This window comes from Canis lupus, chromosome 9 (assembly GCF_003254725.2).
Source record: "Canis lupus dingo isolate Sandy chromosome 9, ASM325472v2, whole genome shotgun sequence".
In the NCBI taxonomy this organism is placed as follows: Eukaryota; Metazoa; Chordata; class Mammalia; order Carnivora; family Canidae; genus Canis; species Canis lupus.
The window spans coordinates 36,076,288-36,095,406 of record NC_064251.1 but is presented as its reverse complement, the minus strand read 5'-3'; the positions used below and the strand labels follow the sequence as shown (position 1 = coordinate 36,095,406).

Here is a 19,119-nt window from a genome sequence, read left to right as displayed (position 1 = left end):
TTCATTTTTGAATATTCAATAGGGCTTAACGCAGTCCTTTGCACGAAGTACACATTCAGTAATTATTTACTTAATGGGTTGAGTAAATAAAAATGCGGAAAAAAATAAATGTGAATAAAGTTAGTAGATTTTCCAGAAAGATCTTAAATGCAATTAGAGCAAGTTTCTCAATGTAAATAATTTTGATATTTTAAAGAAATTTAATTAAGAATATTGAAAGTTCCTTCTCAATACAGAAATAACATTAATATGCAGGGATTAGAATGTATTGATCTATGGTGCAAAACACAGGGATGTTAGCTTGTAGTTCTAAAATACCTGTGATTTAAGGAATCAGGAATATGAATAAGGAAGACTTAGACCAAGGGAGAATTAATATCCATCCACTTATATGTTCATTCAGCATCCATGGAGAACTTATATGTCAGTCATGATGCCTTTGCTACCTAACTGAATTTCACAAGTCTCATTTCACTTTAGTCAATCTTCTCTGCATATGCCAAGGAAGCAAACCCTGATTTAATGGTTCTTAACCTTTTTCTTACCCTGTTGACTTACCCTTGTATAGAAAGAAATCTAAGACAGCTCCCAAGATTTCTGCCTTCTGTACATATCCTGTATAAACTTCTCCCCTTTACTGTGAGTGGGATAAATATAAGTAATAAGATTTTACTCTCACAATTAGGTAGCAAAGATGGAAGAACTTTGCTCAGTTCTGTAATTAAAATCTCCCTCAACTGGTTCTGAGTTAATCAAGAGGGAGATTATCCTGCATGGACCTAGCTTGATCAGGTAAAATCCTAAAAGACAGATTATACCTATTATGAAAAGAGGTGCTCTTGTTGGTTTTGAAGAAGCTGCCATGTGGGTGAGAGAACCACATGGCGAAACAGACCTCAGGGCAGGCTCTAAATGCTAACAGCCATCTCCAATCAAAGCCAGTAAGAAACTGGGTGCTTCAGTCTTACAACCATAAGAACATAAAATCTGCCAATAAATTAAGGGCACTGGGAAGCTAATCTCCCTAATCAGGCCTCTAAGGAGACTACAGTCCCAAGTGACCCCTGATAGCCCTGTGAGATCCTAGAGGAAAACCCTGTGAAATCCTGAGGAAAAAAACCTAAGGTATTCCCAGACTCCTGATCCACTGAAATAATAAATGTATGTTGTTTTAAGGTGCTGAGTTTATGGCATTTAGAGTGCAACAATAGAAAATAAACGCTTCTATATGTATTTTTCAATCTTGATCCCAAATATCCCCACGAAATAAATTCTAATGTAAGCTCTCACATTTTCTGCATGTCCAATGTCAAACACATTCAAAATGAAAAATAGATAACATAATACATTTAATAATTCCAGTCACTCTACTGTGCAACAGTTGACAATAGTACTGACAAGACATTATTATAATGTGTTAGTTTGACCTTTTAAGTAAATTATACCTACATTCTGAAACACAGTTGAAAATACATTCTTTTTCTTTTTTTTTTTTTTTTTTTACATTTTTAAAGATAAACTTACGACTTCCACATGAAAATCTTGGAAGTCAGCATACCCACCTTTTACCAAGAAAAAAGTGGAACTGAAAATCAGTGACTTTTCTTGGACACACAGAGAATTGAAATCAAAAGGCAAACTGCCACCCTAAAATCTGCAGACAGGTGAATATAGAGAATCACAGTCTACATCTGCTTACTTACAGCAAAGCCACTAAACCGTAAGTTGGTACGATAATTTTGATGAACTGCTGGAGGCACAGTGTATACTAGTGTTAAAGTGAGAAACTCCTAGGGCTCTGTCTTAAGGGTCCCCCACATTTCTGGAGTTACCTCCAGGAACTCCACCAGATTCTCAGTAAAGAGAAAAAAAAATCTCCTCTGTTTCCTGACAGAGGGGAGGGGAAAAGTAACCATTTTGAAATGCAAACAAGGCATTCCCCAAGACCCTCAATAAGGGTTATGAACTGTGGGGAATGAACATTACTGGAACCTTAGCTCCTTCTAGACTTCCTAAGGAGATGAGTAAAGAGATGGGAGACACATGTGAAGGTAACAGCCCAAGGACACAAGTGCCACTAAAAAGACTGAGACTTAATCACAGAATTAAGTCTCTTCCCCATACCTTAACATCATATCCACTGGGCTCCGGGATAATGACAGTGGATTACAACTGAGAGAGCTATAATAATATAGTATATATATTATATATATATAATAATATAATATATATAATTATATATAATATAATATAATATAATATAATAAATATAATATAATATAATAATATAATATAATATAATAATATAATCTTGGACCCTAAGAATGAGTGTTTAGGTACAGTAGACAGTAAAGCAAACCCACACGAAGAATTAAAGGGTACTAGTAAAGGTAACTTAAGTAACATAAGTAAATATGAGAGACAGCATAAGTGTATTTTTTGTAACACTTTTTATCTATTTGACTTAACAGACAACTACAAATGCGGTAAAATGAATCTGTGCTGATAGACATACATGTATAAATGGCACACTAGAAAATTAACACAAAGAAGGCAGTAATGGAGGAATAGAAGGGGGGAAAAGATGACATAGAGAAAACAAAAAGCAAAGTGACATATGTAAAAACTACCTTATCAAAATTACACTAAATGTAAATGAAGTAAAACCTTAGTTAAAAGGCAGAGGTTAGCAGAATGGATTTTTAAAAATGATCCAACTATATGCTGGCTCTAAAAGATACATTTTAAGTTCAGAGATACAAATATTGAAAGTAAAAGAAATATTATTTAATCATAAGAAGGAATAAAGTATTGATTCATCCTATGATACAGATAACCTTGAAAACATGCTAAGTGAAGGAGCTACACACTAAAGGCTACATATTATATGATTCCATTTATATGAATGTCCAGGAAAGGCAAATCCACGAAACACAAAAAGTAGTGGTTACCAAGGGGTAAAGGGAGGTAAGAATGGGAAGTGACTACTACTGGATAAGGGTTTATTTTTGAAGTAAAGAAAACGTTCTGTAATTAGACCATTAGTGGTGATAGCTACACAACTTTATAAATACACTCAAAACTACTGAATTCTATATTTTAAAAGAGTGAATTCTATGGTATGTGGATTATATCTAAAAAAAAAGTTTTTTATAGGGATGCCTGGGTGGCTCAGTGGTTGAGCATCTGCCTTTGGCTCAGGTCATGATCCCAGGTTCCTGGGACTGAGTCCTACATCAGGCTCGCCTCAGGGAACCTGCTTCTCTCTCTGCTTATGTCTCTGCCTCTCTCTCTGTGTGTCTCTCATGAATAAGTAAATAAAATCTTAAAAAAAAAAATTTAAATAACAAAAAAGAGACCAACTTCAGATTAAGAAAAATTACACTAAAGAAAGAAAAAATAATTAAGAGGCTTCTGAATTTTCCAAAATTCAAGATTTTGAAAAATTATAATAGGAATCAATTGGTAGAATAATTAGAAAATAAAAACTAGCTGAAAATTATGAATAAGAAAACTTTCCTCCTCTGTGCTAGAATACTAATTTAGAATCTTCTGTTTCAAACATAATTTTTTAATTGTGAAGAAATAATCACTCCCAGTATTACACACCAAAATTTTCAAAACATTTCCTGTCTTTAAGTTCATGTTTCATGATGAATGAATTTTTATTATAATATTCATTCTACATAGAAAAAAAACCCCTGTGACCCATTTGTTGTGTATCTTTTTAGACCCATATAGCATAATTAAGTGATATAAAAACTATTCCAAAGTAACATTTAAGTAGGTAATTTTTATTATAATAAAGCCAATGCTTTTAATTTAAAATTTTCATTTATTTAGATAATATACTTTTACTATGAAGCCATGTTACACCTGTCATTTTTAATAGTTTTTTATTGTTAAAAGATAAGGTAAATAAATATACACTAACAAGAGTATTATGATGAAAATCAATAGCAACGGTAGCAAATTAACTTCTAAAAATGAGTATCAGAATTGATACTCACTGGGTGTCACAGACTATCAGAAAGTAAAAATTAGTTAGAAATAGAAGATGCTTTTAAATACGATTAAGATAAAAACCATTAGTGTTCATTGTCGCCAATCTGTCTACATTAAGATGTATAAAAGTCTAGTACCTGGTTTCTTATCAAAGACTAAGTAGCCAAAGAAGAGAAAAGTGATAATGCTTATACACTTAGTTGATTCATCATCATGGTTACTGATCTTTCTGTGGAAACTGTTTACAATGTTATTATAATTAAATATGCTTTCAAATTGTGAATTATAGGTCTGTAACACAATGATATTTTATCAATAGTGCCTATTATGTCATAATTAAGAAATGGTATCTAATATTAGATGTTAAGAACATCCTGATCTTAAAGTGATCATCAATATACATATTATTCATTAATTAAAAACAGAATTTCATTATTTGGCTTGCCATTTTTAAATCTTTAAACATATTTCTCAAAAAAAACCATCTTTCTCCTTTTTAATTTTTTTTCTGGCTAATAATTTGCTTTAGCTGAATTTCTGCCTACCTCTTATATATAATTATTAAATATTCTAGACTTCATAAAGGTAAAGTAGAAGCTTGTAGGAAATGTAAACTATCACATAAGATTGATTACCTAAAAATTCATGGCATGTCAACTTGTATAAACAAAAATTCTAAACATTCATTTTAAAATTGAATTTGAGGGGCATCTGGGTGGCTCAGTCAGTTAAGTGTCTGCCTTCAGTTCAGGTCATGGTCTCAGGGTCCTGGGATGCAGCTCTGCTTGGGGCTCCCTGCTCAGTGCTGAGTCTGTTTTTCCCTCTACCTCTCCCCCGACTCGTGCTCTCTTTCTCAAATAAATAAATAAAATCTCTAAAACAAAAAACAAAAAACAAAAAAATCCCTGAATTTGAACTATATTGGAACAGATTTTATCAGAAGCTACTCATTGGATATCATGGAGCTATTTATATTGCCATATGAGCTGACCTAATGAAAGGCAGAATATATCCACTTATGAACTTTTGTTAAAGGGAAAGTATTAAGGGACCTGTTATATTGTTGGTTTAACCACCTTGTTTTCCTGAAGGATAAAAATCATCATGTAATAAAGACATACCATATTTCCATATAAAAAGATTTTATATTATCCTTTCCAGATAAACATTTTAATATATTTTCATCTAATTTGTGATGAAAATTTTTATTTTTCTGATGTTTTGTTGTTTAAAAATACAATTTTACTGATTATAATTTACATATAACAAAATGCATTCATTTTAAGTGAATAGTTCAATGAGTTTTAACAAATGCATGTACCCTAGAAACTCCCACCATAATTAAAATATGAAACATTTACATTTTCCTGAAAGTTCCTTTGTGCCATTATAGACTGAGTTTTTCTCACTCAAAATTTATATGTGATAGTCCCAATCTCCAGTATCTCAGAATATGACTATATTTAAAAATAAGGTCCTTAAAGAGGTGATTTTAGTTTTAAGGTTTTAGCTTTTATGTTTAGGTATATGATGAACTTTGAAATTTTTGGATAAGGTTATAAAGTGTCAGTGTTCATTTTATCCATATGGATATATATGTGTTCCATTTCCTGAAGAGAGTTCCACTTGTCCAATAAATTATCTTTGTCAAAAGCCAACTGACATGTGAATCTATTTCTGGACTCTACTCTGTTTTATTGAGAATATATGTCTATCCCTATGCCCAATATTTCTGTAGCTTCACAGGAAATCTTGAAACCAGTTATTTAAGAATTCCAACTTTGTTTTTACTTATTTTCCTAAATTTTTAAATAATTCGCACTTTTGTATGAATTATAGAATCATGTCAATGTCTTTAAAAAAAAGGCCTATTGAAATATTTACTAAGATTAGCTTGAATGTACAGATGAATTTCAGGATAATAGATAATAATACTGAGACTTCCAACTCATGAACATAGTATCTACTGGTATAGATTTTATATACACCAGCTTTAATTTCTCTCAGCAATGTCTTGTACTTTTTAGTGCATGTAATTTTTAGTGTTATTTGATTTTTAGTGTTATCTGAACTAATACTGTTTTAAATTTTATTTTCCAATAAACAGACATACAGTCTGTTTATGTATACAGTTGACCCTAGAACAACACAGGGGTTAGGGGCACCAACACACCTGCTTAGTCAAAAAGCCACATATAACTTCTGACTCCCCCAAAACTATTAATACCCTGTTGTTGAATACAAGACTTACCAATAATATGAATAGTCAATTAACATATTTTTGTATGTTAAGTGTATTATATACTATTCTTATAATAAAGCAACCTAAAGAAAAAAAATTATTATTAAGAAAATCAAAAGGAAGAGGGGGACGTGGGTGATGCAGTTGGTTGATTCTATTTCCCTCTACCCCTCCAGCTTGTGCTCTAAATTAAAAATCTTAAAAAAATTTTTTTTTTAATTAAAAAGAGAAGGGGCACCTGGGTGGCTCAGAGGTAGATTGTCTGCCTTTGGCTCAGGGCGTGATCCTGGGGTCCTGGAATTGAGTCCCACATCAGGCTCTGTCTCCATGGGGAGTCTGCTTCTCCTCTGCCTATGTCTCTGCCTTTCTGTGTCTCTCATGAATAAATACATAGAATCTTTTTTAAAAAATATTTAAAAATTAATTTAAAAAGAGAAAATCATGAGGAAGAGAAAATATATTTATAGTACAGCACTGTGCTTTTAAAAAAATTGACATGTAAGTGGGCCTGTGCAGTTCAAACCCAAGATGAGGGGCACTTGCACTGACTGTCTCTAGATTGAGAACTTGCTACATTCAGTTATTAATTCTAGTAGTTTTTTTTTAATTCGTTAGCGAAAAAGTACATAATCATATTATCTGAGCAAAACCAATTTTACTTATTCTTTTGAAATCTTTGTAATTTTATTTCTTGTTTTTGTCTCACTGTAGTATATACAGTACAATGTTTATAATAGACTAGAAAACAGACATCTGTGCCTTGTTCCTAAAAGTGAGCAAAAAGCATTCAGTCTTAGAACATTAAGCAGGATGTTAGCTCTAAGTTTTTCACAGATTCTCCTTTATCAGATTGTTCTTTATTTACTAGAGGGTTATATTATGAATTGGCATTAAATTCTGCAAAATGCTTTATCTGAAACTTTTTAGATGAACATGTTTTTCTAACTTATTCTATTTAAGAATTTAATTATACTGATGGAGTTTTGAAGACGAAAGTATTATTAGCTTCCTAGGATGAATCTCACTTGGTCTTGATGTATGATCCTTTTTATATGAAGGGATTATATTTACCAGTTTTTTTTGGCCTGTGTTGGTCTACAGTTTTATTTTCTTGTAATATCTTGTAATCAGAGTTATACTTGCCTAATGACATAGGAAGTGTTCCTCCTTCCTTCTGAGTTTGGGTAGTATTGGTACTTTTTCTTGATAGAATTAATCAATAAAGATACCTGAGTCTACAATTTTCTTTCTGGTTTTAATACATACTCCAATTTGTTCAACAGATTTATTAATTTGAATTATCTAATTCTTGTTGAGTCAGTTTTGGTAATCTGTGTCTTTGAAGGAATCTATCCATTTCATATAAGTTGTTTAACTGCTTGGCATAAAGTTGTTGAAAATATTCCTTTATTATCTTTTTAATTCAATGAAATCTATGATGATATTCTCACTTAATTCCTAATGCTGGTAATCTTGCCTTCCCTTTTTATCCTGACCAGCTTTGCTAGATTCTATTAACTTTATTAATACATTTTAATAATGAGTACAGCTCTTTGTTTAATTCATTTCTATTATTTCTTGGTTTTCTATTTTATTGATTTTTGTTCTTCATTATTTTCTTTCCTCTATTTAGTTTGTTGTTGTTTTTTTCCTCAGAAATTTGGATTATGATTTTAAGAACTTTCTTTTTTTCTAATAAGCAGTAAAAGCTATAAGTTCTCTCTAACTTCACCTCTACTATATAAATCGCAATATATTTCCCTTATATCTCAATTCAAATATTTAGGAAATAATGGCTGAATTTTTCCCAGATGAGATGGAAGAAATGAATATACAAATCCACGAAACGTAATGAGTTCAATCAGAATTAATCCAAAGTGACTCAAAGATACTTTGTAATTAAACTGCCAAAGATAAAGAACAAAAACCTAAGAGGCCAGAAAGCAGTGGCCTCTGTTAAAGAAAAAAACTATCAGCCAAGAGGTACTATATCTGACAAAACTGTCCTTCAAAAATATTATGACAGATCCAGATAAACAAAAGTAGAGTTTATTACAGTAGACCTCCCTCTGAGAAAAGCTAAGATGAGGACTTCTTTGGAAATGAATGAACATAAAATAGTAACTTAAAATGGTATAATGAAACAAAGATCTCCACTAAAAGTAAAAACATGAAAAAAGATAAAGCCATTATTGTTATAATTTTGGTTTGTAACTCTATGTTAATTTTCTAAAGGATTTAAAAGGCAAATGCATAAAAAATTATTATAAATCTTTGTTGGACATACATGTATAAAGAAGTAATCCATGATACCAATAACACAAAGAAGAGATGGAACTGTTTAAATGTGAGGTTTTGTACATAAATGAAGTTAAATTGTTATCAATTCTAATCAGACTCTCACAACTTTAGGATGCTAATAAGTAATCCCCATAGTAAGCACAAAGAAAGTATCTGTAAACATACACAAAACAAAATAAAGCAAAATGTATAACTACAAAAAATCAACTGAACAATAAAGAGGGTGGTGATGGAGAAAATGTGGAACATGAAAGTTTAAAACATACAGAAAATAAATAAATAAATGGCAGAATAGATTTAAAAAGATGGTCCAACTATATATTGACTATAAGAGATTCATTTTAGATCTAAAGACATTAAGGTTGAAAGTGAAAGGATGGAAAAGCTATTCCACACAAATGGTAACAAAAAGAGAGGTAGGGTGCCATTACTAATATCAGACAAAATAGACTTTCAGTCAGAACTATTACAAGGGTCAAAGGATACTATATTTTGATGATAAAAAGGTCATTTCATGAAAAACATACATAACAATTATAAACATATGCATCAAAATTGTAATCCCAAAATTTATTAGGCAAACGATGGCAGAATTGAAGGGAGTAACTGACAATTAGGGATGTCTGGGTGGCTGAGCCACTGAGTGTCTGCCTTTGGCTCAGGGTATGACTCTGGGGTCCGGGGATCAAGTCAACATCAGTATCCTACAGGGAGCCTGCTTCTCCCTCTGCCTATGTTGCTGCTTCTCTCTCTCTTTCATGAATAAATAAAATAAAATCTTTAAAAAATAATTAAAAAAAAAGAAACTGACAAGTATATAATAGTTGGAGACATCAAAAGCCCACTTTTCAATAATGAAAAGGAATTGGATAGAGCTAAGAAAGGAAATAAAGAATTGGAACAGCACTATAATCTAGTTGAATCTAACAGACATGCACAGAATTTCAATCACAACAGAGAATACACATTTTTCCAAAATGGACACAGAACATTCTCCCAAAGACACCACGTAAGTGCACAACACAAGACTCAAAGAATGGGAGATAATATTTATAAAGCACATATCTGACAAGGGATTAATATCTAGAATATATTTTAAAACTCCTATAACTCAACAATAAAAATGACAAAAACCTGATTCAAATATGAGGAAAGGACTTGAATAGACATTTCTCCAAAGACAGACAAATGGCAAATAAGCACAAAAAACATCACTAGTCATTAGGGAGATGCAAATCAAAACCACAAGGAGATACCACTTCATATCCATTAAGATGGCCTGCTTCTCTCTCTCTCTGCCTGTGTACTCTGCCTCTCTCTCTATCTCTCATGAATAAATAAATAAAATCCTTAAAAAAAAGAATACATAGAGACTAGAAAACAGTAGAGGAAATCAGTAAAACCAAAGTTGGTTATTTCAAAAAATTAAGAAAATTAAGAAACCTTGGGCTACTTTGACTTTGGGTATGTGTGAGGGAGACTCAACTTACTAAACACAAAAGAAAGAAGAGACGTCACTACCAATTATACAGAAATAAGGATTATGAAAAATATTATAAACAATTGTATGTCACCAAACTCGATAACCTAGATAAAAAGGGCAAATTAAAAGAAACATACAACCTACAAATACTGAATCATGAAGAAATAGAAAATGTGAATAGACTTAAAGTTCGTAAGGAGATTGAATCCGTAATCAAAAGCCTTCCAACATAGAAAATCTCTGAGCCCAGTGACATCACTGGTGAATTTTACAAATCATTTAAAGACAAATTAACACCACTCCTACTCAAACTCTTCCAAAAAACTGAAGAGTAGAGAATATTTATTAACTTGTTCTATGAGTCTAGTATCCTGAGAGCAAAGACAAAGATGGAAGCAAAAGAAACTAGAGACAATCCATCAAAATCCTAGAGAAGAACACAGGCAACACCCTTTTTGAACTCGGCCATAGTAACTTCTTGCAAGATACATCCACGAAGGCAAAAGAAACAAAAGCAAAAATGAACTATTGGGACTTAATCAAGATAAGAAGCTTTTGCACAGCAAAGGATACAGTCAACAAAACTCAAAGACAACCTACAGAATGGGAGAAGATATTTGCAAATGACATATCAGATAAAGGGCTAGATTCCAAGATCTATATAGAACTTATTAAACTCAACACCAAAGAAACAAACAATCCAATCATGAAATGGGCAAAAGACATGAACAGAAATCTCACAGAGGAAGACATAGACATGGCCAACATGCACATGAGAAAATGCTCTGCATCACTTGCCATCAGGGAAATACAAATCAAAACCACAATGAGATACCACCTCACACCAGTGAGAATGGGGAAAATGAACAAGGCAGGAAACAACAAATGTTGGAGAGGATGTGGAGAAAAGGGAACCCTCATACACTGTTGGTGGGAATGTGAACTGGTGCAGCCACTCTGGAAAACTGTGTGGACGGTTCCTCAAACATGTTAAAAATATACCTGCCCTACGACCCAGCAATTGCACTGCTGGGGATTTACCCCAAAGATACAGATGCAGTGAAACGCCGGGACACCTGCACCCCGATGTTTATAGCAGCAATGGCCACGATAGCCAAACTGTGGAAGGAGCCTCGGTGTCCAACGAAAGATGAATGGATAAAGAAGATGTGGTTTATGTATACAATGGAATATTACTCAGCTATTAGAAATGACAAATACCCACCATTTGCTTCAACGTGGATGGAACTGGAGGGTATTATGCTGAGTGAAGTAAGCCAGTCGGAGAAGGACAAACATTATATGTTCTCATTCATTTGGGGAATATAAATAATAGTGAAAGGGAATATAAGGGAAGGGGGAAGAAATGTGTGGGAAATATCAGAAAGGGAGACAGAACGTAAAGACTGCTAACTCTGGGAAACGAACTAGGGGTGTTGGAAGGGGAGGAGGGCGGGGGGTGGGAGTGAATGGGTGATGGGCACTGGGGGTTATTCTGTATGTTAGTAAATTGAACACCAATAAAAAATAAATAAAAAAATTAAAAAAAAAAAAAAAGGAAAAATGGAGTCCCAGATCTGCCCACCAAACCTTAAAAGTTTATAATGAGGCCTTAACTGGGTTCAGTCAAAAAAAAAAAAAAAAAAAGAAACTAGAGACAATATCTCTTACACATATTGATCCAAGATTCTTCAACAAATATAAGCCAACCAAATTCAGCAGCATACTAAAAGGATTATAAACCATGACCACGGGGGATTATTCCCAAAATTAAAAAAGAGTGGTTCAATATATGAAAATCAATCAATGTAATACACAGCATTAATAGAATGAAGGACAGAAACCACATGATTTTCAATTGATACAAAAAAGTATCAAACAAAAATAGTCAATAAACTAGGAGTTGAAGGTAATTTCTTCAACATAGTAAAGCAAAAAAAAAAAAAAAAGCAAAAACAAAAAAAACAAAACAAACAAAAAACATAGTAAAGCAATATATGAAATATCCACAGGTAGCATCACATCAATGGAACAAGTCAGAGATGTCAGTTTACACCACTTCTATTCAACATACTACAGTTCTAGCCAGAATAATCAGGCAAGAAAAGGAAATAAAAGATATCCAAACTAGAAAGGAAAAACTAAAATGATCTCTGTTTGTAGATGTGATCTTATAAATAGAGAGCAAAAGATTCCACCCTCCCTGCCCTCACACACCAAATAGAAAGCAATTAGATTCAGAAAAGTTGCAGGATACAAAATCAATACAGAAAAATTAGTCCCTTTCCATACAGCATCAATGAGCAATTGGAAAAGGAAGTTAAGAAAACAATCCATTTGCAACCGCATAAAAAAAATACTTAGAAATAAATTTAACCAAGAAGGTTAAAGAATTATACACTGAAACTACTAAACATTGCTGAAAACAATTAAAGAAGACATAAATAAATGGAAAGACATCCCATGTTCATGGATTGGAAGAATTAATATTATTAGTAATACTACCAAAACAAAATACAGATTCAATGCAATCCCTATCAAAATCCCAACATCGTTCTTTTGCAGAAAAAGAAAAACTCCATCCGAAAATGCATAAGGAATCCTGAAACTCCAAATAGATAACGCAATCTTGAAAAAAAAATTAGAGGATCTACACTTGCTAACTTTTTTTTTTTAATTTTTTTAATTTTTATTTATTTATGATAGTCACAGAGAGAGAGAGGGAGAGAGAGAGAGAAGCAGAGACACAGGCAGAGGGAGAAGCAGGCTCCATGCACCGGGAGCCCGACATGGCCAAAGGCAGGCGCTAAACCGCTGCGCCACCCAGGGATCCCTACACTTGCTAACTTTAAAACACTGTAAAGCTGGAGTAATTGAAACAGTAATGGCATAAGGATAGATTTATAGACCAAGGAAACAGAACAGGAAGTCCACTTGCAAGTCCTTGCATATGTGGTTAATGGGTTTTCAACAAGGGTACCAATAGCACTCAATGAAGAGAATCTTCTCAACAAATGATGCTGGGAAAATTTGGTATCCATATGCAAAAAAAAAAAAAAAAAAGTGGGCCCATACCTTACACTATACACAAAAATTATCTTGAGGTGCCTGGGTGTCTCAGTTGGTTGAGCATCCAGCTCTTGATTTCAGCCCAGGTCATGATCTCAAGGTCATGGGATCAAGCCCTGTGTCCAGCTCAGCACAAAGTCTGCTAGTGACGCTCTCTCTGCTCCTCCCCCTGCTCTCCTACTCTCTAAAATAAATAAATAATATCTTTAAAAATTATCTCAAAATGCCTAAAAGATTTAAATTTAACAGCTAAACTATTAAACCCCTAGAGAAAACATAGGGGGAAATCTTCATGACATTAGATTTAGCAATAATTTCTTGGTCATGACACCAAAAGTAGAGTAACAAAAGAAAAAATAGACAAATTTTTTAAAAAAGTTTTTTATTTATTTATGAGAGACACAGAGAGAGGTAGAGATATAGGCAGAGGGAGAAGTAGGCTCCCATGGGGAGCCTGATGTGGGGCTCAATCCCAGGACCCTGGGATCATGCCCTGAGAAGATGTTCAACCACTGAGCCACCCAGGTGCCCTGACAATTAAGTTGATCAAAATTTCAGTCTGAAACTTTTATGCATCAAAGAACACTAACAGAGTGAAAAGACAACTCAAAGAATGGGAGATAATATTTCTAAAGCATATATCTGACAAGGGATTAATATCTAGAATATATTTTAAAACTCCTATAACTCAACAATAAAAATGACAAAAACCTGATTCAAATATGAGGAAAGGACTTGAATAGACATTTCTCCAAAGATAGACAAATGGCAAATAAGCACAAAAAACATCACTAGTCATTAGGGAGATGCAAATCAAAACCACAAGGAGATACCACTTCATATCCATTAAGATGGCTATTATCCAAAAACCAGAAAATAACAAAGGTTGGCAAGGATGTAGAAAAATGGAAATCTTTATGCAGTGCTGTTTTCTAAAGATTTTTTTTTTTATTTACTCATGAAAGATACAGAGAGAGAGGTAGAGACACAGGCAGAGGGAGAAGCAAGCTCCCCACAGGGAGCCCTATGCGGGATCCGATGCTAGGACCCCAGGATCACACCCTGAGCCAAAGGCAGACGCTTATCCACTGAGCCACCCTGGCATTGCTCAATGCTGTTTTCTACAGCTAAAACCGACAGCTGGTGTGGAAAACAGCATGTTGGTTCCTCAGAGTTATACAGAATTATAATACAATATAGCAATACCATCTCTAGATATATCCCAAAGAATTGAAAGCAAGGGCGCAAACAGGTATCTGTATACCAATGTTCACAGCAGCATTACAACAGCCAAAAAGTGGAAACATCTCAAGTGACCACTGATAGATAATGGATAAACAAAATGTGGCTCATACATAAAATGGATTATTCAGCTATAAAAAATAAAATTCTGATACATGGTACGACATGGACGAACCTTGAAAACATTAAGAGAAATAAGCCAGATACAAAAGGACAAATTTGTATGATTCCATTTATATGAAGTACCTAGAACAGACAAATCCTTACAGAGTAGAATAGAGATCACGAGAGACTGCAGATAGGGACTCGGGGGAGCTACTATTTCATAGAGAATTTGTTTGAGATGATGCAAAAATTTGTAGAAACGGACAGTGTTTATCATTGCACAAATTGCAAATATATTTAATGGCATTAAACTACACTTAAAATGATACATTTTATGTTATGCATGTTTCATAATTTTAAAAAAAGAAATAGCAATAAATATCAGAGGAATAGATCAGAGATTTGAGAAGCCTCGGAGGTACAGAACTGAAAAGCAGAAGTGAGGTTGTTTTTTATTATCATCATTTTTATTAATTATGTATAAGAATTACTTTGATAACAAATTAATTTTTAAAGCTTAAAAAAAGAAATTATAATATTTCAAAAATGAAAAACTGGGAAACTTTTTTGACATGTTCTATAGAGAATTAATATCCATGCAATCTATTAAAAGTCTGTACAAATCAATGAAAAAAATATAATATAGACAATAAGAAAATAAAGAAGCAAAATCCCTAGAACTATCAATTCCACTATTTAATAAAAGAAACTAAAACAGAAACAAAATACTTTTGAAAGCTTATTTTCTGTATCTTCCCATTCTTTTTTAGTTGAAAAGGTAGAAGCAGAAAAATAATCCATTCGTTATACCAATTTATAAAACTGCTAAAAAGTATATTTAAATGTTAGTCTCTGTAGTTACACAATAATCAATCATCAACTTCAGTAACTATAAAAATACTGTGCTCAAAAAAAAAAGAAAATACTGTGCTAAATCTATTCCAAAAATTAAATTTAGGAGGTAACATTCCATTTATATTTAGAGTAGTTACTTTCTTCTAGCAAGTGATATACTTCATCTAAATATACTAAGAATTTAGAATATATATTTTTATTTATTATTATTATTATTTTTAAAGATTTTATTTATTTATTCATGACAGACACAGAGAGAGAGGCAGAGATACAGGCAGAGGGAGGAGCAGACACCACGCAGGGAGCCCGACGTAGGACTCGATCCCGGGTCTCCAGGATCACGCCGTGGGCGGAAGGTGGCGCTAAACCGCTGAGCCACCAGGGCTGCCCATAGAATATATTTTTAAACTACTGAGACTGGCTAACAAAAATTATGTTATTTGAAAACCAGACGATATGGTTCATTGTTCAACAAATAGTCTGTTTTCTTTTTCACTGTAACTTTTTCCATGACAATTATATTATCGTCTATTTTAATAACTTTATATTAGATTTGGTTTTCCTCTCTATATACAAAAAACAGAAACAAAAAAAAATCCATACCAAACTGCTTCCTGGCATATAAAGAATCATTCTTACCATGTATTTGAAGCCTAGCAGAATATGAAATTGTTCATTTACACAACTGGGCATTTCCAGCTCACTTCTGGGATTGTGATTGAGATTTTACTTTTCTTTAGCTCTAATTTTAATTATTAGTTTTCCTTAACATACCTGTTTGGTGTAAATTTTCAGACTCTGGGATAAGTATTGCTTTCTATTAAGAATTTTTAAGATGTTTATGTCCATTTTATTTTTAGATGTTCTTGAAAAAAAAAAAAAAGCCTGTTTAAATTTCTTCTGAAAGCAATTCCTTCAATTTATTACAGGACGACTAATTTACTGTCCCTGGCTAACAAAGTATGTGTCCCCTTCAGGCTGCTATAACAAAATACCTCAAGTTGGATAGCTTTTAAACATGAGAAATTTATTGAGTACAGTCCGGGAGGCTGGAAAATCCAAGATCAAGGCACCAGCATGGTCACATTTGGTGAGGGCCCTCTTTCTGGTTCATAGTTGGCATCTTTTTTCTCTGTCCTCACATGGGAGAAGGGGCAAGGTTTCTCTCAGGTCCTCTTTTACAAACACTAATCCTATTCATAGGAATTCTAACCTCATGACTTAAGCACCTCCCAAAGACCCCATTCCTACTATCACCATCTTTAGGGGTTATGATTTCAACATATGAAATTCTGGAGGTCACATTCAGACATAGCAGTATGTATATAAATGAAAAGACAATAGGAGAGCCAAAAAGTTATCAGTATTGCCACTCAATTACTTATGTATGCTACTATCCTTACGTATATAATTTCCTATGAGAAAAGAAAGGGGGAATACCACTTCTCTACATTGGAATTTAGCTTGGATTTTGATAAAATATGATTTTACTCTCAGGAATTATATGTGGTTTTAATGCTTTGAATATTAGGACTAACATATACCATATAACTCAATTTTACACAAGAAAATATTATTAAAAACCAGAGAGGTTAAAAAACAAGAAAAATATCTAGCCAAATACATGAAGTAAAAAAGATAAGTAACAAAGGAAGTCTGACTTTAGATTCAGATTAATGAAACATTCAGAAGTATAATTTATGAAAGTAAAGAATGCACTTTTTTCCTTCAACTGTGAAAAAATCCAGTTGTCCCTAAGAATAAAAATAACATACACATTAACAATCCTATATAACTAACACCACTTGAAGAAGACTTTTAGTCTCTTAGAGTTTCAAGTAAAACAGAACAACCAATATCTTAAACAATAAATAAGTAAAACAATGGATGATGCTTAGGAAGGCATAATTCTTTTTTTGCTTCTGAACTCTGGAAGTTTATCATGGTAATCCCACGTGACTTTTTTTTTAAAGGCAAAAGAAACAATAAATATTCCCGTACCTTGTAAGATGGCAAGAAACACAAAATTCCTTGGTTCACAGTCTGACACACAGATAACAAAAGTGCTCCCACTTCATCCTGGAATTCAAATGTTTCTGTGTGCTGGAAGGTAGCACAGAGATTCCGACCCTTGGGGCCTGACCCAATGGTGCCCACCCAAACCTAGAATATAAATATGTCATATTAGAGTCATGCCTACACTAGGGCAGGCAAATTAGCATTTAGTTGAGAGCATTTAGTTATGTATCTCAAGAAAAGATCAAGCAACACGTTTAGAGGAAATTTATTTTTAAACTGTTGGGGTTTCTCTATTACCATTAATTATATATAAATCTAATTTATAAAAATTTAACTTTAAATTTTACTTTTAATTTTACCACTGACAACTTATGATAAAACCATAAAGAGTTTTACTCTTTCCTCAACAACTTTGCAAAACTAAACACAGTAGCAAAATTTTGTGGGATGTGAACAAACGAAATGAGTAAATTAGAAGTGATTCCAAACTCTTAGAAATGAAGGCTTGTATGATCTGCTGTAGATAAGTCTCTAAGACTCAACTATGACAAGAGCTAGGTATATTCAACATGAATATACTTAACAAATTTACAAATTCACTGAGGCTCAAAGATCTACAATCCTAAAAAAAAAAATCAGACCCACCAATTTTACAGTTATTTCCTCTACATTTATACAGATCTAACTTTAGTATATTTAACTTGACTAAGAGACAGAAAAAAAACTTTATTTGTAATCTAAAGAGAAGAAAGACCTCAGATTGTTTAAGAATATAATAGTCCTATATTTTCAAATGATGCAGGAGATCGAGGTACATTTTGCAAGATGATAGCTGATGGACACCAGTTGGTTTCATCAACTTTTAAGTAAATGATTAACTAGTAAAGACAAACTGATATTGTTTCCTGACATGAGGCAATAAGAAGTAAGAATATTACCTATACAGTATTGTTACCAAACTGTTTAACATGAATCTTATCAAGAGGAAACAATCAGATAAAATCCAGACCATAAAACATTCCTCAAGATAAACGCTGACTTAAATTCTATAAAAAATGTCATGAAAGACCAAAAAAAGAAAAAAATGGGCAAAAAACAGTATTAAAGACTAGATATATAAAAGTGCAATATATAATTCTTGATTGGATCCTGGATCAAGAATAAATAGGTATAATGACATTTTGGAAATAACTGGAGAAATATAGACACTAATATACCAATACTAAATTTCTTGGATATGATCATGGTATCGTGGTTATGTAGGATTACATTCTTATCCTTTTTTAAAAAATATTTTATTTATTTGAAAGAGGGAGACAGGCAGAGGGAGAAGGAAAGAAGGAATCCAATCCCAAGAGTGGAGGCCTATGTGGGGCTCAATCTCATGACCCTGAGTTCATGACCTGAGCCAAAATCAAGAGTTGGATGCTTAACCAAGGTGAGCCACCCAGGTGCACCTTATGTAATTGTTCTTTAGAGACATGCTAAACTAATTAAGGGAAAAGTGTCAAGATGTATGCAAATTACTTTCTTATAGTTTATCCAAAAAATGTGCATTATACATATATATCTGTATGATGTAACTGTTAACATTTGCAATATTCCTCTTCTGTCTCTCACATATACACATGCAAAATGATAATAACTTATGAATCTAAACGAAGGGTAAAAAGATGTTCACTATATTAATACTATTTTTTGTACCTTTCTAAAGTTTATAATTGCTTAAGATAAGAAGTTGGGGGGCATCAACAAATGAATGGACAACCAAAATGTGGTACATAAATACATACAATGG

General features: G+C 32.9%; 1 protein-coding gene across 2 annotated transcripts in view; it reads right to left on the bottom strand.

The window, feature by feature from the left end:
* The window catches only part of BRIP1 (BRCA1 interacting helicase 1), a 184,034-nt gene that overhangs the window by 86,306 nt on the left and 78,609 nt on the right, over window positions 1-19,119 (bottom strand). For both annotated transcript variants that reach the window (XM_025440646.3, XM_049114156.1), the window contains exon 14: window positions 17,304-17,465. In XM_025440646.3, the coding sequence (XP_025296431.3) occupies window positions 17,304-17,465 (162 nt within the window). The remainder of the gene's footprint in view (window positions 1-17,303; window positions 17,466-19,119) is intronic.